The sequence below is a fragment of the Bos indicus x Bos taurus genome, chromosome 3 (assembly GCF_003369695.1).
Source record: "Bos indicus x Bos taurus breed Angus x Brahman F1 hybrid chromosome 3, Bos_hybrid_MaternalHap_v2.0, whole genome shotgun sequence".
NCBI classification, from domain to species: Eukaryota; Metazoa; Chordata; class Mammalia; order Artiodactyla; family Bovidae; genus Bos; species Bos indicus x Bos taurus.
The window spans coordinates 106,752,481-106,773,854 of NC_040078.1; the positions used below are offsets into that span (position 1 = coordinate 106,752,481).

A 21,374-nucleotide genomic window follows, 5' to 3' on the forward strand; every position below is an offset into this window, starting at 1 on the left:
AAGTTCCCAGATGGCAGGAAATCTTTCCACATCACTTTATCTACATAGTCTTTAGCAGAGCTTAAGTTCAGCAATTCTGCAATGTAATGTTCTTGCAAAATCAAAAATGATATCTTTGATAGCTAGCCTTCGTTTGATCAGTTCACCAACTACAGTCGACCCCTCAACAACACAGGTTTAAGGGCATCAATCCTTTGAAAAGTTGAAAATCCACGTGTAACTTTATAGTCAGCCTTCCATATCCATGGTTCTGAATCCAAAGATTAATCAATCAACTAGGGATTGTGTAGTACTGTAGACATATTCAGCGTGGGGGAAAAAAATTCTGCACACCAGTGGACCCGCGTAGCTCAAACCTATGTTGTTCAAGGGTCAAAACTGTATTCCTCGAGGCTACTTGCTCCACTGTTAGGAAAACCCTGTAGAAACTTGCTGATGATGAGTCAGAATCTACCTTGGTTTCTTTAATGAGTTCTACATTCAGTAGGAATTATAAACAAGAGCCCGTCCAAGAATTAGAACATAGCCATATACTCGGGTCCTCTGTCCATTTTTCATGTAACAAAGTTACCAGACCCCCACACTAGAAGGATTCTAGTAAATTAATGCTTCTCTCAAAACGTTAATTTATAATGTGAGTATGTGGTTTCTTTCTTTCTGCCCATTCAAGTTCACGATGACAGAGTTCACGTCTTTACGTTTCCACTGTACACCTAGCACAGTGCCTAGTACAAACAAGCCTGATAACTGTTTGTTCAATGGATGTTCAATGGATTTGGACACATATTTAATGTTTCATTTGCCCAGCACAGAAACTGTGTGCAGAGTGATATCCTAAAACTCTGTATTCATAAAAAATACTGTTTGGGGGAAAATGCCTTGATCTCTGATCACTTTTCTTTTGAAGACAATTTGATTTTTGAGGAAGAGTAGGACAAGGCCATATGATTTATTGTTCGTGAATTTTGGTAACTAGAAATCAAATTCCTTGTGAGGAATTATTCATGATACTCCCTGCGTATCGTTCCTAACCTCCCATTCTCAAGTCACCAACTCCAACAAAACCTATTTTTAAGTAGATGGAATATACAGTCCATCGCTGAGCAGTGCCTTAACTGGTAGATGCAGAAAAGGGACGCAGTATTATAAATATTATAAAAGCAAGTATCAGCAGAAACTAGTAGCATCAACGCAACTTGACATGGATGGAAAATAGAAATGTAAAGGCAGAAAAGATGGCTTGATTAGCACAAAGCCAATTCTGAGGATATCAGTTCTGCTCGCCTGTCACAATGCAATTGGGTGTTAAAGAACCCTCCATAGAAACTAGCTAACAACTGCATGCAATCATTAAGAAAACTCCTTAAACAGTCACCAGACTGAACTTTGTGGTGATACCTTTCTCTCTTCCATCTTACTGCTGACCACATGCCACTTTTGTTCCAAGAGTGCCACGCTCTGTTCTGTCTTTGAACCGGATCCTGAGTCATCACGGCTGAGAAGCATTAGCCTGCCCTTGTCAAGCAGCTGATTGTAAGTCTCTTCCTTGGCTTTGAGCTGGGAATAGAGTTCCTATAAGAAAGAGCAAGAAAGAGGTCAGTAATGCCAATTTCTTCAAAGACACCCATACACAGATGTATGAGCATAGTTTGGAAAAGCTGAGGAAGGTCTCATTTGGATTAAAATCCTTCCTTTTAGATTCAACTGATGAACAATTAGGGAGTGAAACCCACCATTCTTCCTTAACATAAAGATAATTTTGTCACCAACAGAATTTTTTAAGGACCAGTGACACAAAAATGGACCCCAATAATTTATTTCTCCTTTTCCTGAGGGATTTGCCTAGAAATTACATTGCCTTTTGTTCTCGGACACTTTCTTAAAACACTGTCAGTTTCTATTGGATTTCCCTAAACCGTCCCCTACTAAGACGTCTTTTTCTTTTCTTTCCCCTGCTTTTTTTTTTCATTTTTTTGGCTGTGCTGCATGGGCAAGCAGGATCTTAGTTCCCCAACCACGGATTGAACCTGTGGCCCCTACAGTGGAAGTGTGGAGTCTTAACCACTGGACCACCAGGGAAGCCCCAGTAGTCTTTTTCTTAAATACCACCATGTCTGTGTTAGGTATTTGTCTTCTTGATGCTTTCACTTTCAAATCAATATTGTATCAGACAATCTGATTAACTTGAAATTTGCCAGCTCACCAGGGTATTTCTTGCCAATTCTTCCCCGTTGCTACTGCTGCCTATCATAGGATGTTAGAAACCTGTATATACGCAGCAGCCCCCCAGCACTATTTTATCAGTAAAAGTGTACTACTCGGTAGACTCCCAGATGCACGTCTCTGTGACTTCATAAAGGAGCTACTGAATATGGGATGCCTGTGATCAACTTCAAGAAATCTATTACCATGTGTGTATCAAGTTGTTCCCTGGCTGTTTCAGGAAGTCCTCCTGTGGGCTTCGATGCAGAAAGCTGGGTCTCCATTCTAGTCAGATCCAAGAGGAAATCTTCAATTTCACTATGGAAACCCTGGGCCTTTTGAGAAAAGACATCAGAAAGGTCAGCAGTCAATTCTAGTTTCCAAAGTAAACTCTCTAAATGATCACACAAGTAATTTTTAAGGGAGGCATTGGGTGCTGCTCTCAGGCAGGGTTGCTCTGTTGCTGGATGAGCACAGGGCCAACATATTTTTACAACTCAGCAGAATCCTTCAGGCCTCGCTGTAACACAGAGATGTCTGATACAACCTGATGAACTGACTAAGGTACTGCTGAATTTGGATATGGAGGGACCTGACTTGATCCAAGAAATAGCCTGATCTGTGAACAAGGTTTGTCACAGCAACGATCTCCTAACTTTGAGTAGGAGATGGAGAGGCACTGGACCATAAACTAATCCAAAAAGAATGACCCAATTAAAAGCTGTTCTTTCCAGACAAGTCTAGCACAGAATTGACCTTCCTCTCAAGGCAGACGGTTCTACACCAAACTGCTTTCCTTTCGTTGACTGAGATGCACTTTCTTCCAAATGTCATGTGCACAGCTCCACGGGGCACTGACGGAGCTGGTTAGTGGATGGAGCGTGTACCTGCTGCAGAGTCGACTGAAGCTGCTGCTCCCTCTCCTCTGTCTTTTGTAACACTGACTCCCAGCACTGGTTCATGGTTTCCAAACGGCTCCTTAAGCTGCTGGCATCGTCTCCAGCACTAGACTCAAGAAGCTCATTGCCAGCTTTGTTGACTGTTTCCACTGTGGCTTGATGGGCCAGAACATCATTTTTTAGAACCTAAAAAATGTTGAACAACATAATTTATCTCTACAGGTATCATTAAGCCTGGCTTTCTAAGGTATGCACAACACCAAAAAGCTTCTGGTGGCAGTACCCGATCTCAAACCAATAGGCTTAGAGATAAAAAACGACAATACTTACATGGTGCTTTGCGAGCTCAACTTCAATGACTTTTGGGTCTCCACTTACTGGTCTCTGAGCGTCCAGCAACTCCTCAGTGTGAGTCAGCCAGCTCATTAGTTCCTCTAAGGCATGTTGGAACTGGCCAAGGGCCAAGAGAGCACCTTCCAGCTTATGCTACTCAGAAAATGATACGAAGGGAAGGTTTGTTAGGAAATTAGGTAGCAGTAAACAGTGGTCCACGTGACGCGCTCTGCCATCTGCCTTACCTGTCTGTGAGCAATTTTCTCACCCAGGTTCTCCCAGAGGTGTTTGAGTTCTGTCAGGGGTTCTCGGATAATATCTCTGTCCGTTTCGTCAGTAGCTTTCTTTAACATTAGTTCACCCTGGTGATTGAGCTTCTCCATCTCAATTTGCTGTTGGTAAACTTCCACTTTGAACTCCTACCAAAGACATACTAAATGTTAACAGCACAACAAGTCTTTAAAAGCTAAAATGGGACTTCTCTGGTGGCCCGGGGGTTAAGAGTCCGCCTGCCAGTGCAGGGGACATGTGTTTGATCCCTGGTGTGAGAAGATTCCACATGCTACAGGGCAGGTAAGCCTGTGCACCACTAAAAACTGAAGTCTGTGCTCCACAACAAGAGAAGCCACGATGAGAAGCTGCACACTGCAGCTGGACTGTAGCCAGCCCCCACTCACCGCAACTGGAGAAAGACGGCGCACAGCAACGAAGACTGAGCACAGCCGAGAACAAGACAACTTGCCACCCAACCAAAACAGACAAAACCAAAAGAGAAGCAATCCTCCTTCAAAAACCGTTCCCAGGTACAAACCTTCATTTCATTTAACTGATCTTTAACAGTGTTGAGGTCGGTGCCGACAGGGGGCATTGTGCAGAGTTTAATCACAGTGTTATCTAGCCAGTCAAACATAGCCTAAAATAAAAAAAAAATACAAATAAGCAGTCAAAAAACAAAAATAAGACAAATCACGAGACAATTAGCATCATCTCTGCTAAACAGAGTTAAATCAAAGTACCTTATGCTGTTTGTGCACTGAAGTTGGGGAAAGAGATAGAGATAATGATCTTTACTTCAGTAATATGGAGACTTAAGAATGAAGCCAACATGACTGGAATAATGTCCAAAATAAACTACAATTTGGAAAAGCTAAATATGAAAAAATAAATAAATAAAACACCAACGTCTCACAGCCAGCTAGCAAGCCCACGATGTGCCACAGCTATCGTGCCACACTGTGCTTCAGGACAACCTGGGTTTGGAATTTCTAACAAGCAATGACTTTGACAGCAAGGCCAGCTTCACTCTATAGCCTCCACGAGGATAAATTATATGATAAGCATGCAAAGAAAAGCATGGTAAAAAGCCTAAGCTTCTGATGTCAGAACTTTCCTCATTAGAAGTGGGAAACCAGCTAGAAATACAGCGCGAGCACCTCTGGTTTGAGAATGCTGCAGTCCGGGGAAGGTGACCCACTCACAATGGACAGAGAAACGACAGCACCTGTGTTTCCGCAGTGGTCACCCTCGGCCTCTCACCTGAAGAGTGTCCTGGTACTGCACAGCAGCTTGCATGGCATCCTCAAGCTTTTCCAGCCTCTCTCTCCATGTTTTGTTTAAGTTCTCCCAGGCATTGTTCATCTAGGGGAAAAACAGTCAATCAGATTCCCCAATTCACCCCACGCTTGGTGTGAGTCCGCTCATGTTTCACCTGAACCCCCTGTCCACTTCTCCACACCTCATCAATGCTCTTCTTCACTTCCGGCTTCTCAGTTTCTCCGCAGGCAAAAATCAAATCTGCTCCAAGGATTCGAATAAACTCCAATTCCTCATGCAGACCATCTGTCTCTTCCTTAATAGTCTACATGAAAATGAACAGAACATTAGCTAAAACAGAAAGAGGAACAGAACTTCCCAAACTTTGCAAATGTAATTTATACCCCATCAAGAGCAGATGCCACACAGAATGATCAATTTCATTAAAGTCTTTCAGTGTTCTCAACATTTCACTCACCTAAATAGTGGAGCTTCACAGTCTGGTTATTTTTCTAATACATACATCAAATATGTTTTTAAATATTAACATTAAATATATAAAATAATTTGAGAAAGGCGCAATGAGCGTCAATAATTTTAGCAAAGGTCTGCAGAGATTATAATCTATAACCAGAAGTCTATAACGGAGAAGGATATCAACAAGGATAAAATAAGAGTATAAGTCACAAATTTAAGAGCTGGGAGATGTGCAAAATAGGAATACTAGACTATATAGTCCTGAAGAAAGTCAGTTCTGTGCCAGATTCTAAAAATTGGTTCGTGGATTGTCAATGACAGAGGTGAGGAGGTGGAAAACGGCCGACATAAAAGAGACATAAGAGAAAGAATACAGAATATCAAGACTATCTTGGCTTGTCCTAAATGGACAAGATGAGGTAAGAAATGCATTTAATAAAAACTAAGCTCCACCCAAATACTAAACAAAGGTATGTCAAAGTATGGATGGTAAGTCCAGAGTTTATTTTCTTTTCTATTTCCTATTTTTCAACATTAATCGAGAAATAAGGTACACCAAAGTGAGGACTAAATTCAGAAATGAAAGCAAACCCAGATTTTTGAAGCACATTCTAATAATTTGAATTGTTAAGTTTAAAACTGATGACAGAGCTTTTGTGTGACGGATCTGCTGTGTATCACAACGGGTGACTGCATGTACCTACACAAGTGGTAAAGCCTGTACACTAAAAAAAGAAATTTACTATAATGAGCCCCACACCCCAAGTATAAAGGCATACTATTAAACTTAAAAAAAAAAAAAAGAAAAAAACAAAAACAACTTTTAAGGCACTCAGCCCGGCTAAGCAGCTAACACAACATACTTGGCTAACGCGCTTTCCTGGAAGAGGTTTTGTTTTCTTACCTCGGCAGCTTCAACCTGTTGCTTGATGATGGATGGGTCAATGCCAGGGCTTTCCAAGTCATGCACGATGTCCTGGGTATCTTTGATAGTGGTGAGGAGGGCTGCCATGTCATACCAGAACTTCTCTGCTAGCTCAAGGACATCGAGGAATTTAATCTCTCGCTCTTCTGCCCGAGCTTTGATGTCCTCCCAGAAGAACACCATTTGATCCAACTTGTCCTGGATCTCTGAGAGGGGATAGGAGAGTGAGCAAGACTTCTCTAAGGGCTGCGATCAGCCTCATCAGATATTAGATCTAATCCTCGTACTTTCACTGAAATGATACTTTAAAAGGCTCTAAAAATACATTACTGAAAGAGAATTTCCTATCTTAGCTTTATTATTTCCATATTCTCATTTTCCACTTGTGTTGGCCTCCCACATAAAGAGATCACAGAGGTAATGTGGAAATGAGTTCTCTGTTAAAAAAGTATTGCTAAGACACTTATAAAGGGGCTTGGATGAAAACTCTATTTCTAGTATTCTGTGTGGAACCTGGTATGTTTCCCATGGAAATTGTATAAAAAGGTAGCTATGTTCTTCCCACTATTGGTACAGCTGTTTCCTCATATTAAGTGGGTAAAGGAGCACTTGTTTCCTGGCCTGGGAATCTAACTACCAATTGTAATCTTGTTTCAAAGGAGAGACGTGTTCTGAATTCTAAATGATTTGTAGAATACTCATTACTTGGGTACTGTCTTTGCATTCAATGAAATACATCTGGTGGGATGCTGGAGGTAACCACAGCTTAGAATTTAAGATTTTTTAAAACAAATTATTAATCAAGCACCTTTTGCAGCCAGATCCTTGTCAGCTCCTTGAGATCGCCCAATGAGTTCTTCTCCACGGCGCTTCAGGGCCTCGAAGGATGGCTGCAGTTTTTCCAGCTCCACGGTGGCACTCTTGTTCTCGCTGATGCACTCTCTGATCTTGTCCACTTCAGCAGGAATCAGCGGTGGCATTCGCAGGCGAGAGGAAAGACTCTCCAGAGTTTCCAACATGGGCTCAATTTTATCATGGAACTAAACAAATATTGGACCATTAGCCATCACAGCAGTACTGCATCACACTTCTGGGGTAAACGTTAGGGATTAAAGCCAGTGTAAATATTTACTCCTGTTTAGGATAAAACCTGTGCTCAAACTAGCCCTAGGACTGTCAAGTGTTGGCTGTGGCTAAGAAACCATTTTGGGTACAGTACACTAGAGCTGGACCATCAGAAAAGTATTTGATGACTCAAAAAGCTATTACTTCATATACCAAAAATCAACTCACATTGTTAACGGTGCTACAATAGTTTCCCTATTCCAACTAATGTGATGAAAAAGGGACAAGACTATGGAACCAGTGAGAGTCAGTGTGTCAACATCTCAGATGACAGCTGCATGCAACAGATTAGACCAACAAGTTAGATGCCCTCCACCAACTGTGTAAATGGATGGGGAACTCAATATGCTACATGACTTGGAGTTTAAAAGTACCATGGCATGCAATTCAACAACCCACCGGATGTAATAGTGAGAAAGGAAAATGTTGGCATGATGAAAGATAATTGGGGAAGGTCAAATCTAACCTTATTCCAAGAGAACAACTACTCTTCCCACTTTTCTATATGTTTTATAACATATCTATAATTGTAAAGTTGTGATTTATAATATGAAGCAGAGAGGGGAGAAAAGGGAGCAAAATAGATAAGCCTGCCCCCTAAAGCCAACTCTGGATTCATTAACTAGAATAAGGCTCACCAACTGTTAAATGTCATATAGGAAATAACAAGGTAAACAAAATCCCTTCCCATCACTCCTTCACTTATAGGTTATGCCCCAAATGAAACTGGTACAATAGACTGCATTAGTAAAATTTATACCACTAAAGTTAAGGCAAGTTTCCTTGTAAATAACCCTCTCAATTCTCAGCTTCATAAGAACACCCTAATCCCAATGGGGGTGGGTACCTTACCTCTGTAATCTGTAATGGTGGGCGCAGTCAACACAACAATGAAATGTGACGATGTGGGGAAGACAGGAGCAGGCAGCAACAACACAAAGTAACACATTCCACAATGTGAGTGAGAGATGGGACGGAAGGTGGGGGAGAAACTTGAGTAAGTACAAATATTAACCAAGAATATTGACTAAACATAGGAATAAATTACCCAGACATAACAGTAATATATTAGTTGAAAAGTATGTAGTTACATGCTTTAAACTCCACTGCTGGTGGCTTGTTTCTCCTTGGCTCTAACTTCTCCCTAGTCAAGTATCTTTCTCTGAACGAGGAGCAAGCTGGTGGCCTCTTGAGTAGGAAAATGAACGTGCTGTCTACATCTTGAAAGCAACAGGTCCAATAGCAATCTGACTTCACTTGAGGTATTTGTTGCTTCAAGATGAATTTACCCAAAATCACCTCTGTTAAAGGATCACCACGATATCAAGTTTTCAAGAAAACCATACAGACAATTGATACACCAGCCAAGATGCATTTCACCCTCCTCCTAGTTGTCAGTGTAACCAATGCTTCCTGGGATAAAAATGCAAATGGGCAAAGGCTCCCAGTCTCTTGATAATGTATCACCAGCATACATGGTCTGGACATTCCTGGGCATAGGGACATACTGATACAGAGCCTCCTGCTTAGACTAAAGGACAGCTGAAGGTTATATGAGTTTAAGACACAGACATACCTGAGCCGACTGGGAAATAGCCTCGTCCAGAGCCAGGGCCCGCTGGCGCACCTCCTCTTTTATTTGGGCATATGTGTTTTCTGCTTTCTGGTATTTTTCTTCCACCATTTGCCCCTCTTCAGGGTTTAGCTCCTTCAGTTGAGGGCCTATCTTTAGCAGTTTATCAATATGAGGTTTGTGTTCAGCAATGGATTCCCTCAGTTGCTATGTAAAAAAACATGGATTAAAATAAAGTGAGTCTTTTTATACCAGTTTGTTTGTTTAAATACTGTGATCAGAGCTCATACCAATGGAACAAACTAAATCGCTAAAATCCAGCAAGTCCCAACATCTCACCATTTATGGAGGGGGCGAAATCTAAGTCTTAGGGCACTGACTCTAATACCCTTGATTTTTAAAAGCCAGTTCAGATATTCCGCCACCCAAGAAGCTTCCCAGAGACAGCCTCCCTCACTCTTGCCCTCAAAACAAAAGTATCTCACTGCCTTCTGCACTTATAAGTACTTCTCTGTATTTCACTGCAGTCTCAAAGATTTAATGTCCGTCTCCCTGTGCGGACTGGGAGACACTAAACAGGACAAACTACAAATAATATTTCTGGGAATCCAACTGCTCCTTGACTCTACGGCTGGCTACTTCCAGTTCAATCTCCCTGTTATAGGAATACAGAGATAGGAGTAAGCACAAGCCATATACAAATAAAATAAACATTAAAAAACCATCTTTGATGGTAATACCATCAGCTGAAGTGTCTACAAATTTTCCTTTCATCTTAAGTCTCTGCAGCAAATTGCTTTCTGACATTCCTGAGTTGGGGCTCTCACTCCAGCTGGGGCCTAACCACAAGGAAAAAGGCCACCCAACCACACCCAAGTCTGAGAACACTCTGTTGATGCTGGAAAGATTTTAAGTTTCCTTGATTTTCATGTGGTGCTTTGTTTACTTCTGTAATACTCACATTCCTGACATCTCCATAATCTCATTCTTTAACTGATTCACATTAAAGAACAAAGGAAATATTTCAGATATGTATTTTTACTATGCAAAGAAATTCTAATGGGTTAAGAATTAACTTCAAAACAGACTTACACTTGTTAGGTACTCATAAACAGGCTGTTTCTCAAACTGTGCAGACCATCTCCAGTTGTGCAATTAAATAAAACTCGGCATGCTCCTTACCCTCATCTCCTCTTGCTGCTGCCTGAGCTGCTCATGATCAATAGCTGGAGGAGGCAACTGTGCTATGAGAGCCCGAGTCTCCTCAATCCAGGGGCTGAGTTCCTCATAAGTTTCCCAAAACTGGTTCACCAAGACCTGTGCCCGCTCCAGGCGTGCGTAACGCTCTGAATTGAGCAGACTAATGGCTTCGTATTGCTGTATCAGAGACTCTGTCTTTTCCTATGGACAACAAAAAGAAGTGTAAATGTTACTACCATGATGAATCCTTCTTTAAATAAAAAATGTAAGTAGATATACACTAAAAAGTATAAAGGAATATACACTACAATGCAAAAAAAAAAAAAAAATCAATTAATCCAGTAAGATTACAAGTGATTTTTATATTCTTTATACTTAACTGAATTTTTGAATTTTCCTATCACACATATGCATTATTTCTATAATTTTTAAAACATGAAAGTAGCTTTGCCAACAGTAAAATAGCACAAGCACAACACAGCAAAAACAGCCCGTCAGTAAGTACCTGTCACAACTTTAGATCCAGCATTATTGCAATAGGTCGGTTTGACTGTATCAGGGGCTACGGTGGGGATTCGCTCATCAACTTTCATCTGTCTTTTCTTCTCTGATAAGAGTGTCTACAAACCCGCTATTTATACTTTACACGTTTAGGATGAGCAGGTCAATTTATGAAGATTTCTGAGGAAATAGTAGTTACCCATGCCCTTTACAAAAAAGGCTTCCTTTGTGACTCAGCTGGTAAAGAATCCACCTGTAATGTGGGAGACCTGGGTTCGATCCCTGGAGAGTGGAAATGCTACCCACTCTGGTATTCTGGCCTGGAGAATTCCATGGACTGTTTCGTCCACGGGGTCACAAAGAGTCGGACGTGACTCAGCGACTTTCAATTTATAAGCAAAACAAAACTGGTGTACAAATGGACTCTGTTGGCCAATTCTTTTACAAATGGGTAACGATTTTTTTAAGAAGGATCTAAGGCAATGGCACCCCACTCCAGTACTCTTGCCTGGAAAATCCCATGGACGGAGGAACCTGGTAGGCTGCTGTCCATGGGGTCGCTAGGAGTCGGGTACAGGCCTGAGCAGCTTCACTTTGAGTTTTCACTTTCATGCATTGGAGAAGGAAATGGCAACCCACTCCAGTGTTCTTGCCTGGAGAATCCCAGGGACGGGGGAGCCTGGTGGGCTGCCATCTCTGGGGTCACACAGGGTCAGACATGACTGAAGCGACTTAGCAGCAGCAGCAGCAAGGTCCGTCTAGTCAAGGCTATGGTTTTTCCAATGGTCATGTATGATGTGAGAGTTGGACTGTGAACAAAGCTGAGCGCCGAAGAATTGATGCTTTTGAACTGTGGTGTTGGAGAAGACTCTTGAGAGTCCCTTGGACTGCAAGGAGATCCAACTACTCCATCCTAAAGGAGATCAGTCCTGGGTGTTCATTGGAAGGACTGATGCTGAAGCTAAAACTCCAGTATTTTGGCTACCTCATGTGAAGAGCTGACTCATTGGAAAAGACTCTGATGCTGGGAGGGATTGGGGGCAGGAGGAGAAGGGGATGAGAGAGGATGAGATGGCCAGATGGCATCACCAACTTGACGGACATGAGTTTGAGTGAACTCTGGGAGATGGTGATGGACAGGGAGGCCTGGTGTGCTGTGATTCATGGGGTTGCAAAGAGTTGGACATGACTGAGAGACTGAACTGAACTGAATTGAAAGCAGGAATTAATATCTGGATCTGGTTCTGAAAAATCTATCTACCTGGAAACATAACTCCTTACAGACTGAGGACAAGGAGCAATTCCTCTGTTATTAAGAACATGGATTTGCAATGCATTTCACATCATACATACAGTACGGCTATTTAGACATTTGTGAACATAGGGTGAGGAGTCTGAATTCCCTAGGACATCATCTTGGACTTAAATATCACTACAGTCGGACACGACTGAGCGACTTCACTTTCACTTTTTTCTTTCATGCATTGGAGAAGGAAATGGCAACCCACTCCAGTATTCTTGCCTGGAGAATCCCAGGGACGGGGGAGCCTGGTGGGCTGCCGTCTATGGGGTCACACAGAGTCAGACACGACTGAAGTGACTTAGCATAGCATAGCATAGCATCAGTAATAGAGAGGAAAAAAAAAACCCTTCTTAAACTATCATTTCACAATTGTACTTCCAAATCACCATGAGCAAGATAATATGGTGAATAAATACATGTAGTTTACCTGCAGTACGGCTTTTTGCTCCTCCCCACATGTGCCAAAGATTTCACCACGATGACTGAAGAGTTCATCCATGGAATCTTTGTGTCGAATGATGTCAATGGAGAAAGCCTTTGAAAAGTAAACCATTGTTAAGTAACACAAGGACCCTGAGCCTGAGTTAGTGAAAAGTCAGACATACTCTTATGGAAAATCCGTTGCTTTAATAAAGTCACATTAAAAATTGTTCTTAAGAAGTTTGACACTTTGTCTATCCACCAATGCTTATTTTTCAGTAGCTTACAAAAATATCTTCCGCCCTGAAAACCCACATAGAAAATTGCTAACTATTCTTTCCTGGATTAACAGACCTATTTCTCCCTTTTCACAAAGCGAAAAATCCCTTCTTCATCCTAACCAAATATTTATAAAATTAAGTCTCTATCCACCATCATGACTCTAAATCATTCTACTTGACTTGGAATAGCCAGAAACTCTGTGCCAGTCACTTTAAGTGATTGAGGATTCTTCTCGCTCAGAACAAAGTGACTGTGCCAGTGACTTACCTTCTGAACCTGCAGCTGAGCTGTGGTCTGGTCCTGTTCCAGGCGAATTGGACCTAGGGCCATCAGTTTCCGTTTTGTTTCAGCAACCCAAGCTAGCTCTGCATCAGCAGCTTGCTCATACTGACAGACATATTGAAGAAAAATGGATACATTACAGCCAGTGTCTTCCTTCTAAGAATTCTAACTTATTCAACACAGAAAGGCCTAGATTTTTCAGTAATGCGGTTTACATCTCACAAAGTAAAGCCCAAATTGGTGAGAACTTCATAAAAGTCACAAATCCAAGATGCAGACAATTTAGCATTGATTATATTTCAACAAACATGAGTCGATCCTATTCCAACGTCTTTGGAAAGACATTACAGAACCCAGTCAATGGTTCCATAGCTAGAAATAACAATGGAAACTAAGACTCTTCAAAAGAAATACACTTTCTAATGAGAGTACTTTTATGAGACTGTGCTCTCTTTCTGCCAATCTTTTTTCCTGTCCACACACGAAACAGCAGTAGTAGTATGTTTAAATACAAACTTCACATGGCAGCAGAGGCTGAGCTGAGTTAACTTGGACGTACTCGCTTAGTGAAGAAGTGTAAGACCCCAGAAGAACAGCAAACCTTTAAATGGAACGCAATAAGCAATGACGTGTCATACGCAATGACATCAACAACAAGGGAACATGTTCTGTGCGGCCACTGTTTAATAAGGGCCCCTCAACCTTTTGTCTTCCTTATCAATGTTGCCCAATTATACTAATACTTAAAGAGAAGTTCCCAAGTGTGATAAATCTCATACTGAAATATCTGGCCAAGATTTGGAATCAAAACAAACTTCTGTGGGGTTCAGAAAGCATCTACTTATCACCATGAACCCAAGGGGTCATGTTATATTTTGTACCATGGCACATTAATAGGTGCATATCCACCTACAAAGAAAAACAACTTTTCCCAGAAAGCAGGAAGGACAAATGATTGAGGGAAACATGACACCTGTGTTTACGGAGAGGGTTCTATTTTGGATGGCTCTGCTATTTTGGTTAGCATATTTGATAGTAATTATAGTTCTGGGTTCTGTCCCCTCTTCCATCTAATGCTGAAACAGTTGATTATGTCAAACTAAGACTGATGCATTTAGACCTTTTCGATCTAGATATTATCTACCCTCATCACTATCTGCCTCTAAGCAGGGCATCAGCAAGGAAAGGGCCCCCACACTCTCTTTTCCAAGTTCTTTTCTCCTCAAAGGGGTCACGTATCTTCAGTCAAACCTAGATCCACCCTCACATAACTTCCTACCACTGAGATAATTTGCTGCATCAGATTTAGCTTGATCTCATTTATTCCTATTCCTGAAACTGTATGTATGTGGGTCATAGTTTTGTACTTCCCATATATGTATCCCTGCTGCCTAAAATATTAATGCAGGGGTGTTTATAAAGATTACCTGTTGTGATCTCTGAATAGCAGCATCAATTTCATCCACCCTTTGTCCAACAGTGTCACTGACCAGCTTGTACTGTTCGTTGGCGTCGGACACGAGTTTATCCAGCCCTTCTCTGGCTCTCCAGGGCACCAGCTCTAAGAGAGCACGGCTCACCTCATTCACTGTGTCCAACACCAGCCTGTGCTCCATGACCTCCTTCTTTAGTTCCTAAAGAGGGAAAAAAGTTTTCAGGCCATCTCTTGCTAAATTAAGCACATTAGCAGCTGTGCTGGGTGGAAAATGCTCTCTCTACCACACATCCCAGCAGGGCTCTGACCTCCTTCCTTCACTTATTTTTTTTCTTGTCTCAGATTTTTCAGTCACTCCACAGCCTGACTTTAGGCTCAGCTGCTTAGAACTGTCAGCAAGACTTTTTAGGCCAGACTGTCTCTGGGTAACATGAATGGTATTTCTTGTATTTTTTCTCCTTACTTCAATAGAAATGATAAATAATGCTTTAATCATAGGCATTCATTTACCTCAACAAATGCACTGTATTTCTGTGCATCTAGAACTGCACAAGGTCCTGCAGGAGAATTAGAGGTGACTATGAGGTACTCTTTTAGAGAGTGAACTATGACAGTAAGTTCTAAAATGTTCCATATGAAGCAAGCTTCCTAGGGTGTTCAGATCCAATCTTTTTCTTCTTCAGACCATGATAAATGCTCTTATATAGGCCTGTCCTAACTTATTTTCCACGAATAAACAGAAAACAAAGCAGACAGAAATTTTTGGTTTAGATTTCAGGTAAAGATAGATGGTGTAAAACTCAAGAATTTGAACTTCAGGATTCTAAGAGAAAAATTCTTTCCCTTTACAGTGTGGGATGTCAGCTCACCTTCTGTCTCTGCTGAAACTGGGGTATTTGTTCCCCTGTGGGGGACTGTCCTCCGCTGGCTGCCAGCTCCTCCTCTACCTCCCTCAGCCACCCGGTCAGTTCCTCATATGTGGACTGGAACTTGGTGGCCAGCTGCCGGGCTTGCTCTAAGGTTCTGAGAGCCTTGGAGCTAGTGACTGTGATGTCTGCATAGCGAGTCTTTATGCCATCCAGCTTCTCTTGAATGAGCAATACCTCTTCACCTGTGGGAGACAGCACACAGTTTATTCATGTCTAATAGGCTACAAGGGAGCCCTTTTAACTTCTCTTTATTCAAGTCAGAGCTTAACTTTTATGGATACTCTCTCCCTATGGCAGGGATTTCACCTAGCGTCCCACACCAAGGGAAGTGGGAAAGAAACCTTCAATCAATAAAAGAAATGACTTCTGAGATTATTAGGATCTGAGTTTGACTGCAGGTTTTTCTAGACACTTTCAGCATCTTTCAGTAAATGCTGGTATTCAACATATTGGAGGGCAGGGAGAGTTTTCATCTATAACCAGATCTAAGATAATACAGCATTTCAATGAAAGATTTAGCAGGAAATAGAAACCCAAGCCCCAGTCGCCAGGAAGCACACGGTAATATAATCAGTGAGTATTAAGCCCCTCCCATCTACAAAGAGAAGTGGCCGGTGCAGAGTGCTGATTAAGGTCTGTATGACCAGGCGCTAAGACATGCACTTTTCAAAGTACCTGTGGTTTGTTTCAGAAGAGCCTGACCGTTTTTAATAGCTTGATCTACATTCTTCTTTCTATTAACAATTTCTTCATTTAAAGCCTGAAAGGAAAGAACACCATTAATCCTAAAACTATGACACAACAAAGTGGAAGAAATGTGAGCCCCTTAAGAGACCAAATTTAAAGTAAGGAGATGAATATCAGTTTAAACACGAGATATTCGATTCCTTCGTTTTCTCTTTGGTTACCCCTTTAATTACTCAAAGCAATGAAATCAGATACTTATAGGCAAGCAAGCCTTCCTTTGATGAGAAGAGATTTAGGACTTAATCCACTTTACTAACCTATTGGTACCAAACCTGAACCCAAGAAAGGTAGAAGCAGAATTCAGCCAAAATGTCTACCATGTCCAAAACAAAGGATAAGGCATAGAGTTCAAGAAAAGATAATCAGCAAGAACAGGCCAACTTAAATCAGAATCCTAGTTAAAAACTCTCAATATCTGAAGAGCACTGACTTCTGAAGTCAATGAAGTAGAAGAATCTAAGATCATTACTAACAAACAAAACAAAAAAAATCGCTTTGCTGATTTTACCATTTCCAAAGAAATTCCATAAAAACAAAACAAAAAGGGCAAATTGTTCTTTCTACTAAGATGACCCAGAATTCCTGCACTTCGAGCATATAAATTCTAGAAACATTTAAAAAGTTACCACTATATGATCAAATGTTGAGTACTGTTAAGTAATCTGGTTTTCTTAAAGTTTTGGGCATCCCTGGTGGCTCAGATGGTAAAGAATCTGCCTGCAATGCAGGAGACCTGGGTTTGATCCCTGGGTCACGAAGATCCCTTGGAGGAGGAAATGGCAACCCACTCTAGTATTCTTGCCTAGAGAATTCTATCGACAAGAGGAGTCTGGCAGGCTACAGTCCATGGGGTTGCAGAGGGTTGGACATGACTGAGTGACTGACACTTCGTTAAAGTACATACTCCTCCGCATAACTGCTCAAGTGGAGCTGAATGATACATTCCTGAGTGATGTAAAACATGAGTTGGAACTGAGATGGCCCCTGATTACACTCTGGATCACCTTCTAGAATTAATGATTCAGTTTGTTAAGTATAAGTATTTCCATGGACTTATCAAAAAATAGATTAGTCCTTAGCAACAAGTCTGTAACTAAGTACTTGTGCATAAAATAAATTTGAAATGTTTGGAATTGAAAACAAAAAAAGGGGGGGGAGAGAGAGAAAGAAATGAAGACAAACATGAATTAAAATGACAAAATAACTTAGTAACATAACCAATAAGAATGGAAAGCATGAATACCAGGTGGTCAGCATGCTGCTTCTCCAGGACATCCTGTCTGTAATCCTTTACGAACACTGAACTGAGCTTGTCCTCAACCTCAGCCAGCCAGTTGAGCACCTCCACCTCATCCTCCCCGAAAAGCCTAGCATTAGACAGTGCTTGTTCAAGCAGGGCTGCTTTCCGGCCGCACCGGTCTTGAATCTCACTGAATCGGGCCTGCAACGAGTCTAGCCTTTCTGACAGCACACCCTGCTCTGCGGGACTTGTCAGGGAGGAGAGGGACTGCCCAACTGTGACTGCCTGGTGCACATCTGCTGCATGGCTTTCTATTTCCTCCTCCAGAGCCTGGAAATCCAGATGGAAAAAATGAATAACAGAAACAAAATAAATGAAAAGTAAACATGAGACAATGAATCACAAATGATATAATAAATTAAACAATAATATATAAGTTTACCTACGGAAGGGTAAAAATAACATAAAAACAGAACAAAAAGCTGTTTTTTCTGAGGGTAGCCTATACGTCCAATTCTATTTTTACTTGAAGAATGTGACTAGTCCAATTAATAAGTGGACCATATTTTAAGTGAAACTTATTTTTTAAAAAAGGCAAAAATACATCTTTTAGAATGCTGCAGGAAGTTTTCTAGGATTTCTGATTCCAGTTTTGTGTTTTCATTTACCACAACTACTTCATACCTTGTGCCGAATGATCTGCTGCTGTATTTTAGCAGTCTGGGTGCCAACAGGTTCTGAGTTGGCGAGCTTTTTCTCTGTGACAGATAAGAAGTCAGAAATAGGCTCAGCTGTCTCATGGAATTGTTTGGCCAGAACCAGGATATCTTCCAGCTGTTTCTGCCTACACGAATATATAGAACAAGCTGCTCAGGCAAAAAGTCACATTAAAACTGTTAACAGTACTATATTCAGTAAAAGACCAATCTTAACCAGGCACATTTGAAATATCAATAGCAAACAGAACACACAAAAAACAGCACTTTGCTGTTTTAGAAGCTTGCAGTACAGTATTTAGGTTCTGTCATGACCTTGTAAGGTAGGCAAACATTATGCCACTATTATAAAAAGAGAAAACCAAGCCTGAAGGCTTAAAGAAAGATCTGTCCAGATTGCCCACAGGGTAGCAATGGTACAGTGAGAATTAGAATCAGACCTTCTACTCTTTCTCCTGTAGGATGTAGCATGTCCATCCTCTGTACATGTGACCAAAATAATGTTTAAAGGAGTAGAAAATCGATCAGTCTTCATTTCTCTTTTCCCTGTCACTGCTACCTTCACTTATGATGAACAGAAAAGACAGCATTTGAAGAGCACAAGTAGACCAAGCTATGAACAAGAACTTCCTTCCTATCGCCCCTGAATCAGTCAGGCTTCTAGTAATTTCAAGCCTCAGACCATAACTTTGAATTCTGATTTAAGGCAAAAAAATAACCTCAAACTAGCTGAATTTGCTAAGGCAAATGGCAGCCAAAAGAACTATGTACTTTATAATTGGAATCTTGAATCTAGAATCTTAAATCTTATTTAACATAACATCCATACTAAGTGTGGATTTCAAATACCCTATAGATTAAAATCAGCCAATTGCAAAGGAGAGGGGAAGCCTGAATGCTGAAGGCAGCCTAATAAACAAAAGACACAAAAACAACCACAGAACTATATTAGCACACAGAGTAATAATCAAAGGCCACGCGATGACTTTGGCCATTAAGATCAGACTACGTGCTGTGTTATTTGAAAAGGGCCTGGGTGATGGGAAGTACTTTTATTTCAGTAAAACTTTACTAAACATCTGCTTTGTGCCAGGTCTTATGCTGGGTACTCTGGACAAACGTATATGAATAATAAATGATTTAATATAAAGACCTGCCATTTGAATTATCTGGAAATGTAATGTTTGAGTATAAAGAAAAATGTATTTCTAGATGCTATTTTTAAATGTCAATATAAAGTACAGAGTTTCCTTTCTTAGTTTATGTCAACCTTCAAACTACATCTTCAATCAGTACAACTAAAACATAAAATATAATCTTAAATAAATTGCTTGGTGGTTTATTTTCATTGGTTAATGACCTGCTTAAAGATTTTACTTTTTGCTTTAAACTTTAAAAAACATTCTTATATTTTATATTGGAGTACAGCTGATTAATAAAATTAATGTTAGTTTCATTAGTGTTTCAGGTTTACAGCAAAGTGATTCAGTTATATATATATACATGTGTCTATTTTTTCCAAATTTTAAATTTTAAAAATTTAATTCTTAAAGAACTGTCCTAGACTTCTAGATCTTTCTGATTCATCTATGATTCAAGGGTCTGAAAATCTGAAGAAATCACTGTTAACAAGATTTGGGGCAGAAAAGAGAAGAGCTAAAATCATTTGAAGGCATCAAAAATACAATATTAAAGAACCTACACAGAATTCTTCAGGATGCCTTAACAAATGATGCTGCTCTTGGGATTTCTCTTTAAAACACTGGTCCAGAAACTGTGTTCGGAGCATGGAAGCAAGTAGGATAGAAGAAAAGATTCATAAATAGATACATTAGGAACAATCATGACTTTAGTGAGCTTAAGGACCTGGGAGGTAGGCACATAAAATAATGACCATAACACAAGGTACACATAAAGAGTTAGGGTAGTTAAGAGGAAGATGAAACTAGTCTATGCTTGGGAATAAAGAAAAGCTTCATAAAAGCAGGGGAGATGAACAAAAGTCTTTCATAGAAGATGGAACACCATCAGCAAAGACAGAATTAGGAAACTGACAGAAGACACTGAAGAACCGAATATGGTTTACTTTGACCATAAAGAATGAGAAGAAGAGCAGAAACTAAGAAGACTCTTGAGAGTCCCTTGGACTGCAAGGAAATCCAACCAGTCCATCCTAAAGGAGACCAGTCGGGGGTGTTCATCGGAAGGTCTGATGTTGAAGCTGAAACTCCAGTACTTTGGCCACCTCATGTGAAGAGTTGACTCACTGGAAAAGACCCTGATGCTGGGAAGGATTGGGGACAGGAGAAGGGGACGACAGAGGATGAGATGGCTGGATGGCATCACCGACTCGATGGACACGGGTCTGGGTGGACTCCGGGAGTTGGTGATGGACAGGGAGGCCTGGCGTACTGTGGTTCATGGGGTCACAAAGAGTTGGACACAACTGAGTGACTGAACTGAAGAAAGGTGGGTTAGGGCCACCTCTGAATGGTGGTTAATGAGACTATTTTATAGGCAACAGGCAGTCATTAGATGTCTCTGACTGTGCAGAGGGAAGGCCTGAGGGGAAACAGCAGTAGAGTGGTTAAGGTTAGCTAGTTAGGAGGCTGCCCTCAGGTGAGCTACCTCATGGGAACAAGCCCAAGTGAGAGTTCATAAGTCATGAACTGAGGCAAGTGAGTTGGAATCAGAGAAATGGATGGAGAGGAAAGATACTGTAGACATAAAGTAGATAAAATTTAGTATACTGAAAGATATGGGACACAAAGCAGGGGAGGGAAAAAAATGGTAAAAAGAAAATGAGGCTGAGGTTTTAAACCCAGGTAGTTGGAAGGTCAATGGTACTATTACTGGAAATGGATGCAAAGAGAGAAGAAAAAAAGCAGTGCAATTTGGAAATGAAAGTAAGTTGAATTCTTTCGTTTCTCCTACTAACACGGGCAAGTAAAAACTTTGTAGCTCAGATGAGAAACAAGCAAGCCATGAACAGGTAAAGAGACTGAAGAGGGGGTTACGTGAAGACTACCCATAGCTATCTAAATAATAAGTGATCAACTCTATGACTCTCATACTCATTTCTGATTCATTACCATTTACTTTTAAAACTGGGAACAGTATCAGCTGAAAGTAAAGACCCAGTGTGACTTATTAAGCTCGAGTGACACTGGACTAACTGATAGCTATGGAAAGAGAGAGAACGCATCTCTGTGGAGGAGAGAAGTACACTGCCCGCCTGTAGCTTTTGGTGAA

General features: G+C 40.9%; 1 protein-coding gene across 31 annotated transcripts in view; it reads right to left on the minus strand.

The window, feature by feature from the left end:
* Positions 1 to 21,374, minus strand: part of MACF1 (microtubule-actin crosslinking factor 1) — a 340,530-nt gene that overhangs the window by 32,670 nt on the left and 286,486 nt on the right. For 26 of the 31 annotated variants that reach the window (XM_027537746.1, XM_027537747.1, XM_027537750.1 and 23 more), the window contains 20 exons: positions 18,091 to 18,250; positions 17,410 to 17,736; positions 16,095 to 16,179; positions 15,360 to 15,601; positions 14,483 to 14,689; positions 13,041 to 13,160; positions 12,499 to 12,606; positions 10,250 to 10,468; positions 9,071 to 9,274; positions 8,347 to 8,355; positions 7,178 to 7,409; positions 6,349 to 6,575; positions 5,170 to 5,292; positions 4,971 to 5,072; positions 4,246 to 4,347; positions 3,680 to 3,853; positions 3,432 to 3,587; positions 3,090 to 3,287; positions 2,409 to 2,537; positions 1,399 to 1,572 (listed from right to left, as the gene is read on the minus strand). In XM_027537746.1, coding sequence (XP_027393547.1) covers positions 1,399 to 1,572; positions 2,409 to 2,537; positions 3,090 to 3,287; positions 3,432 to 3,587; positions 3,680 to 3,853; positions 4,246 to 4,347; positions 4,971 to 5,072; positions 5,170 to 5,292; positions 6,349 to 6,575; positions 7,178 to 7,409; positions 8,347 to 8,355; positions 9,071 to 9,274; positions 10,250 to 10,468; positions 12,499 to 12,606; positions 13,041 to 13,160; positions 14,483 to 14,689; positions 15,360 to 15,601; positions 16,095 to 16,179; positions 17,410 to 17,736; positions 18,091 to 18,250 — 3,298 coding nt within the window. The remainder of the gene's footprint in view (positions 1 to 1,398; positions 1,573 to 2,408; positions 2,538 to 3,089; positions 3,288 to 3,431; positions 3,588 to 3,679; positions 3,854 to 4,245; positions 4,348 to 4,970; positions 5,073 to 5,169; positions 5,293 to 6,348; positions 6,576 to 7,177; positions 7,410 to 8,346; positions 8,356 to 9,070; positions 9,275 to 10,249; positions 10,469 to 12,498; positions 12,607 to 13,040; positions 13,161 to 14,482; positions 14,690 to 15,359; positions 15,602 to 16,094; positions 16,180 to 17,409; positions 17,737 to 18,090; positions 18,251 to 21,374) is intronic. The other 5 variants (XM_027537756.1, XM_027537726.1, XM_027537742.1 and 2 more) reach the window with 2 other exon arrangements.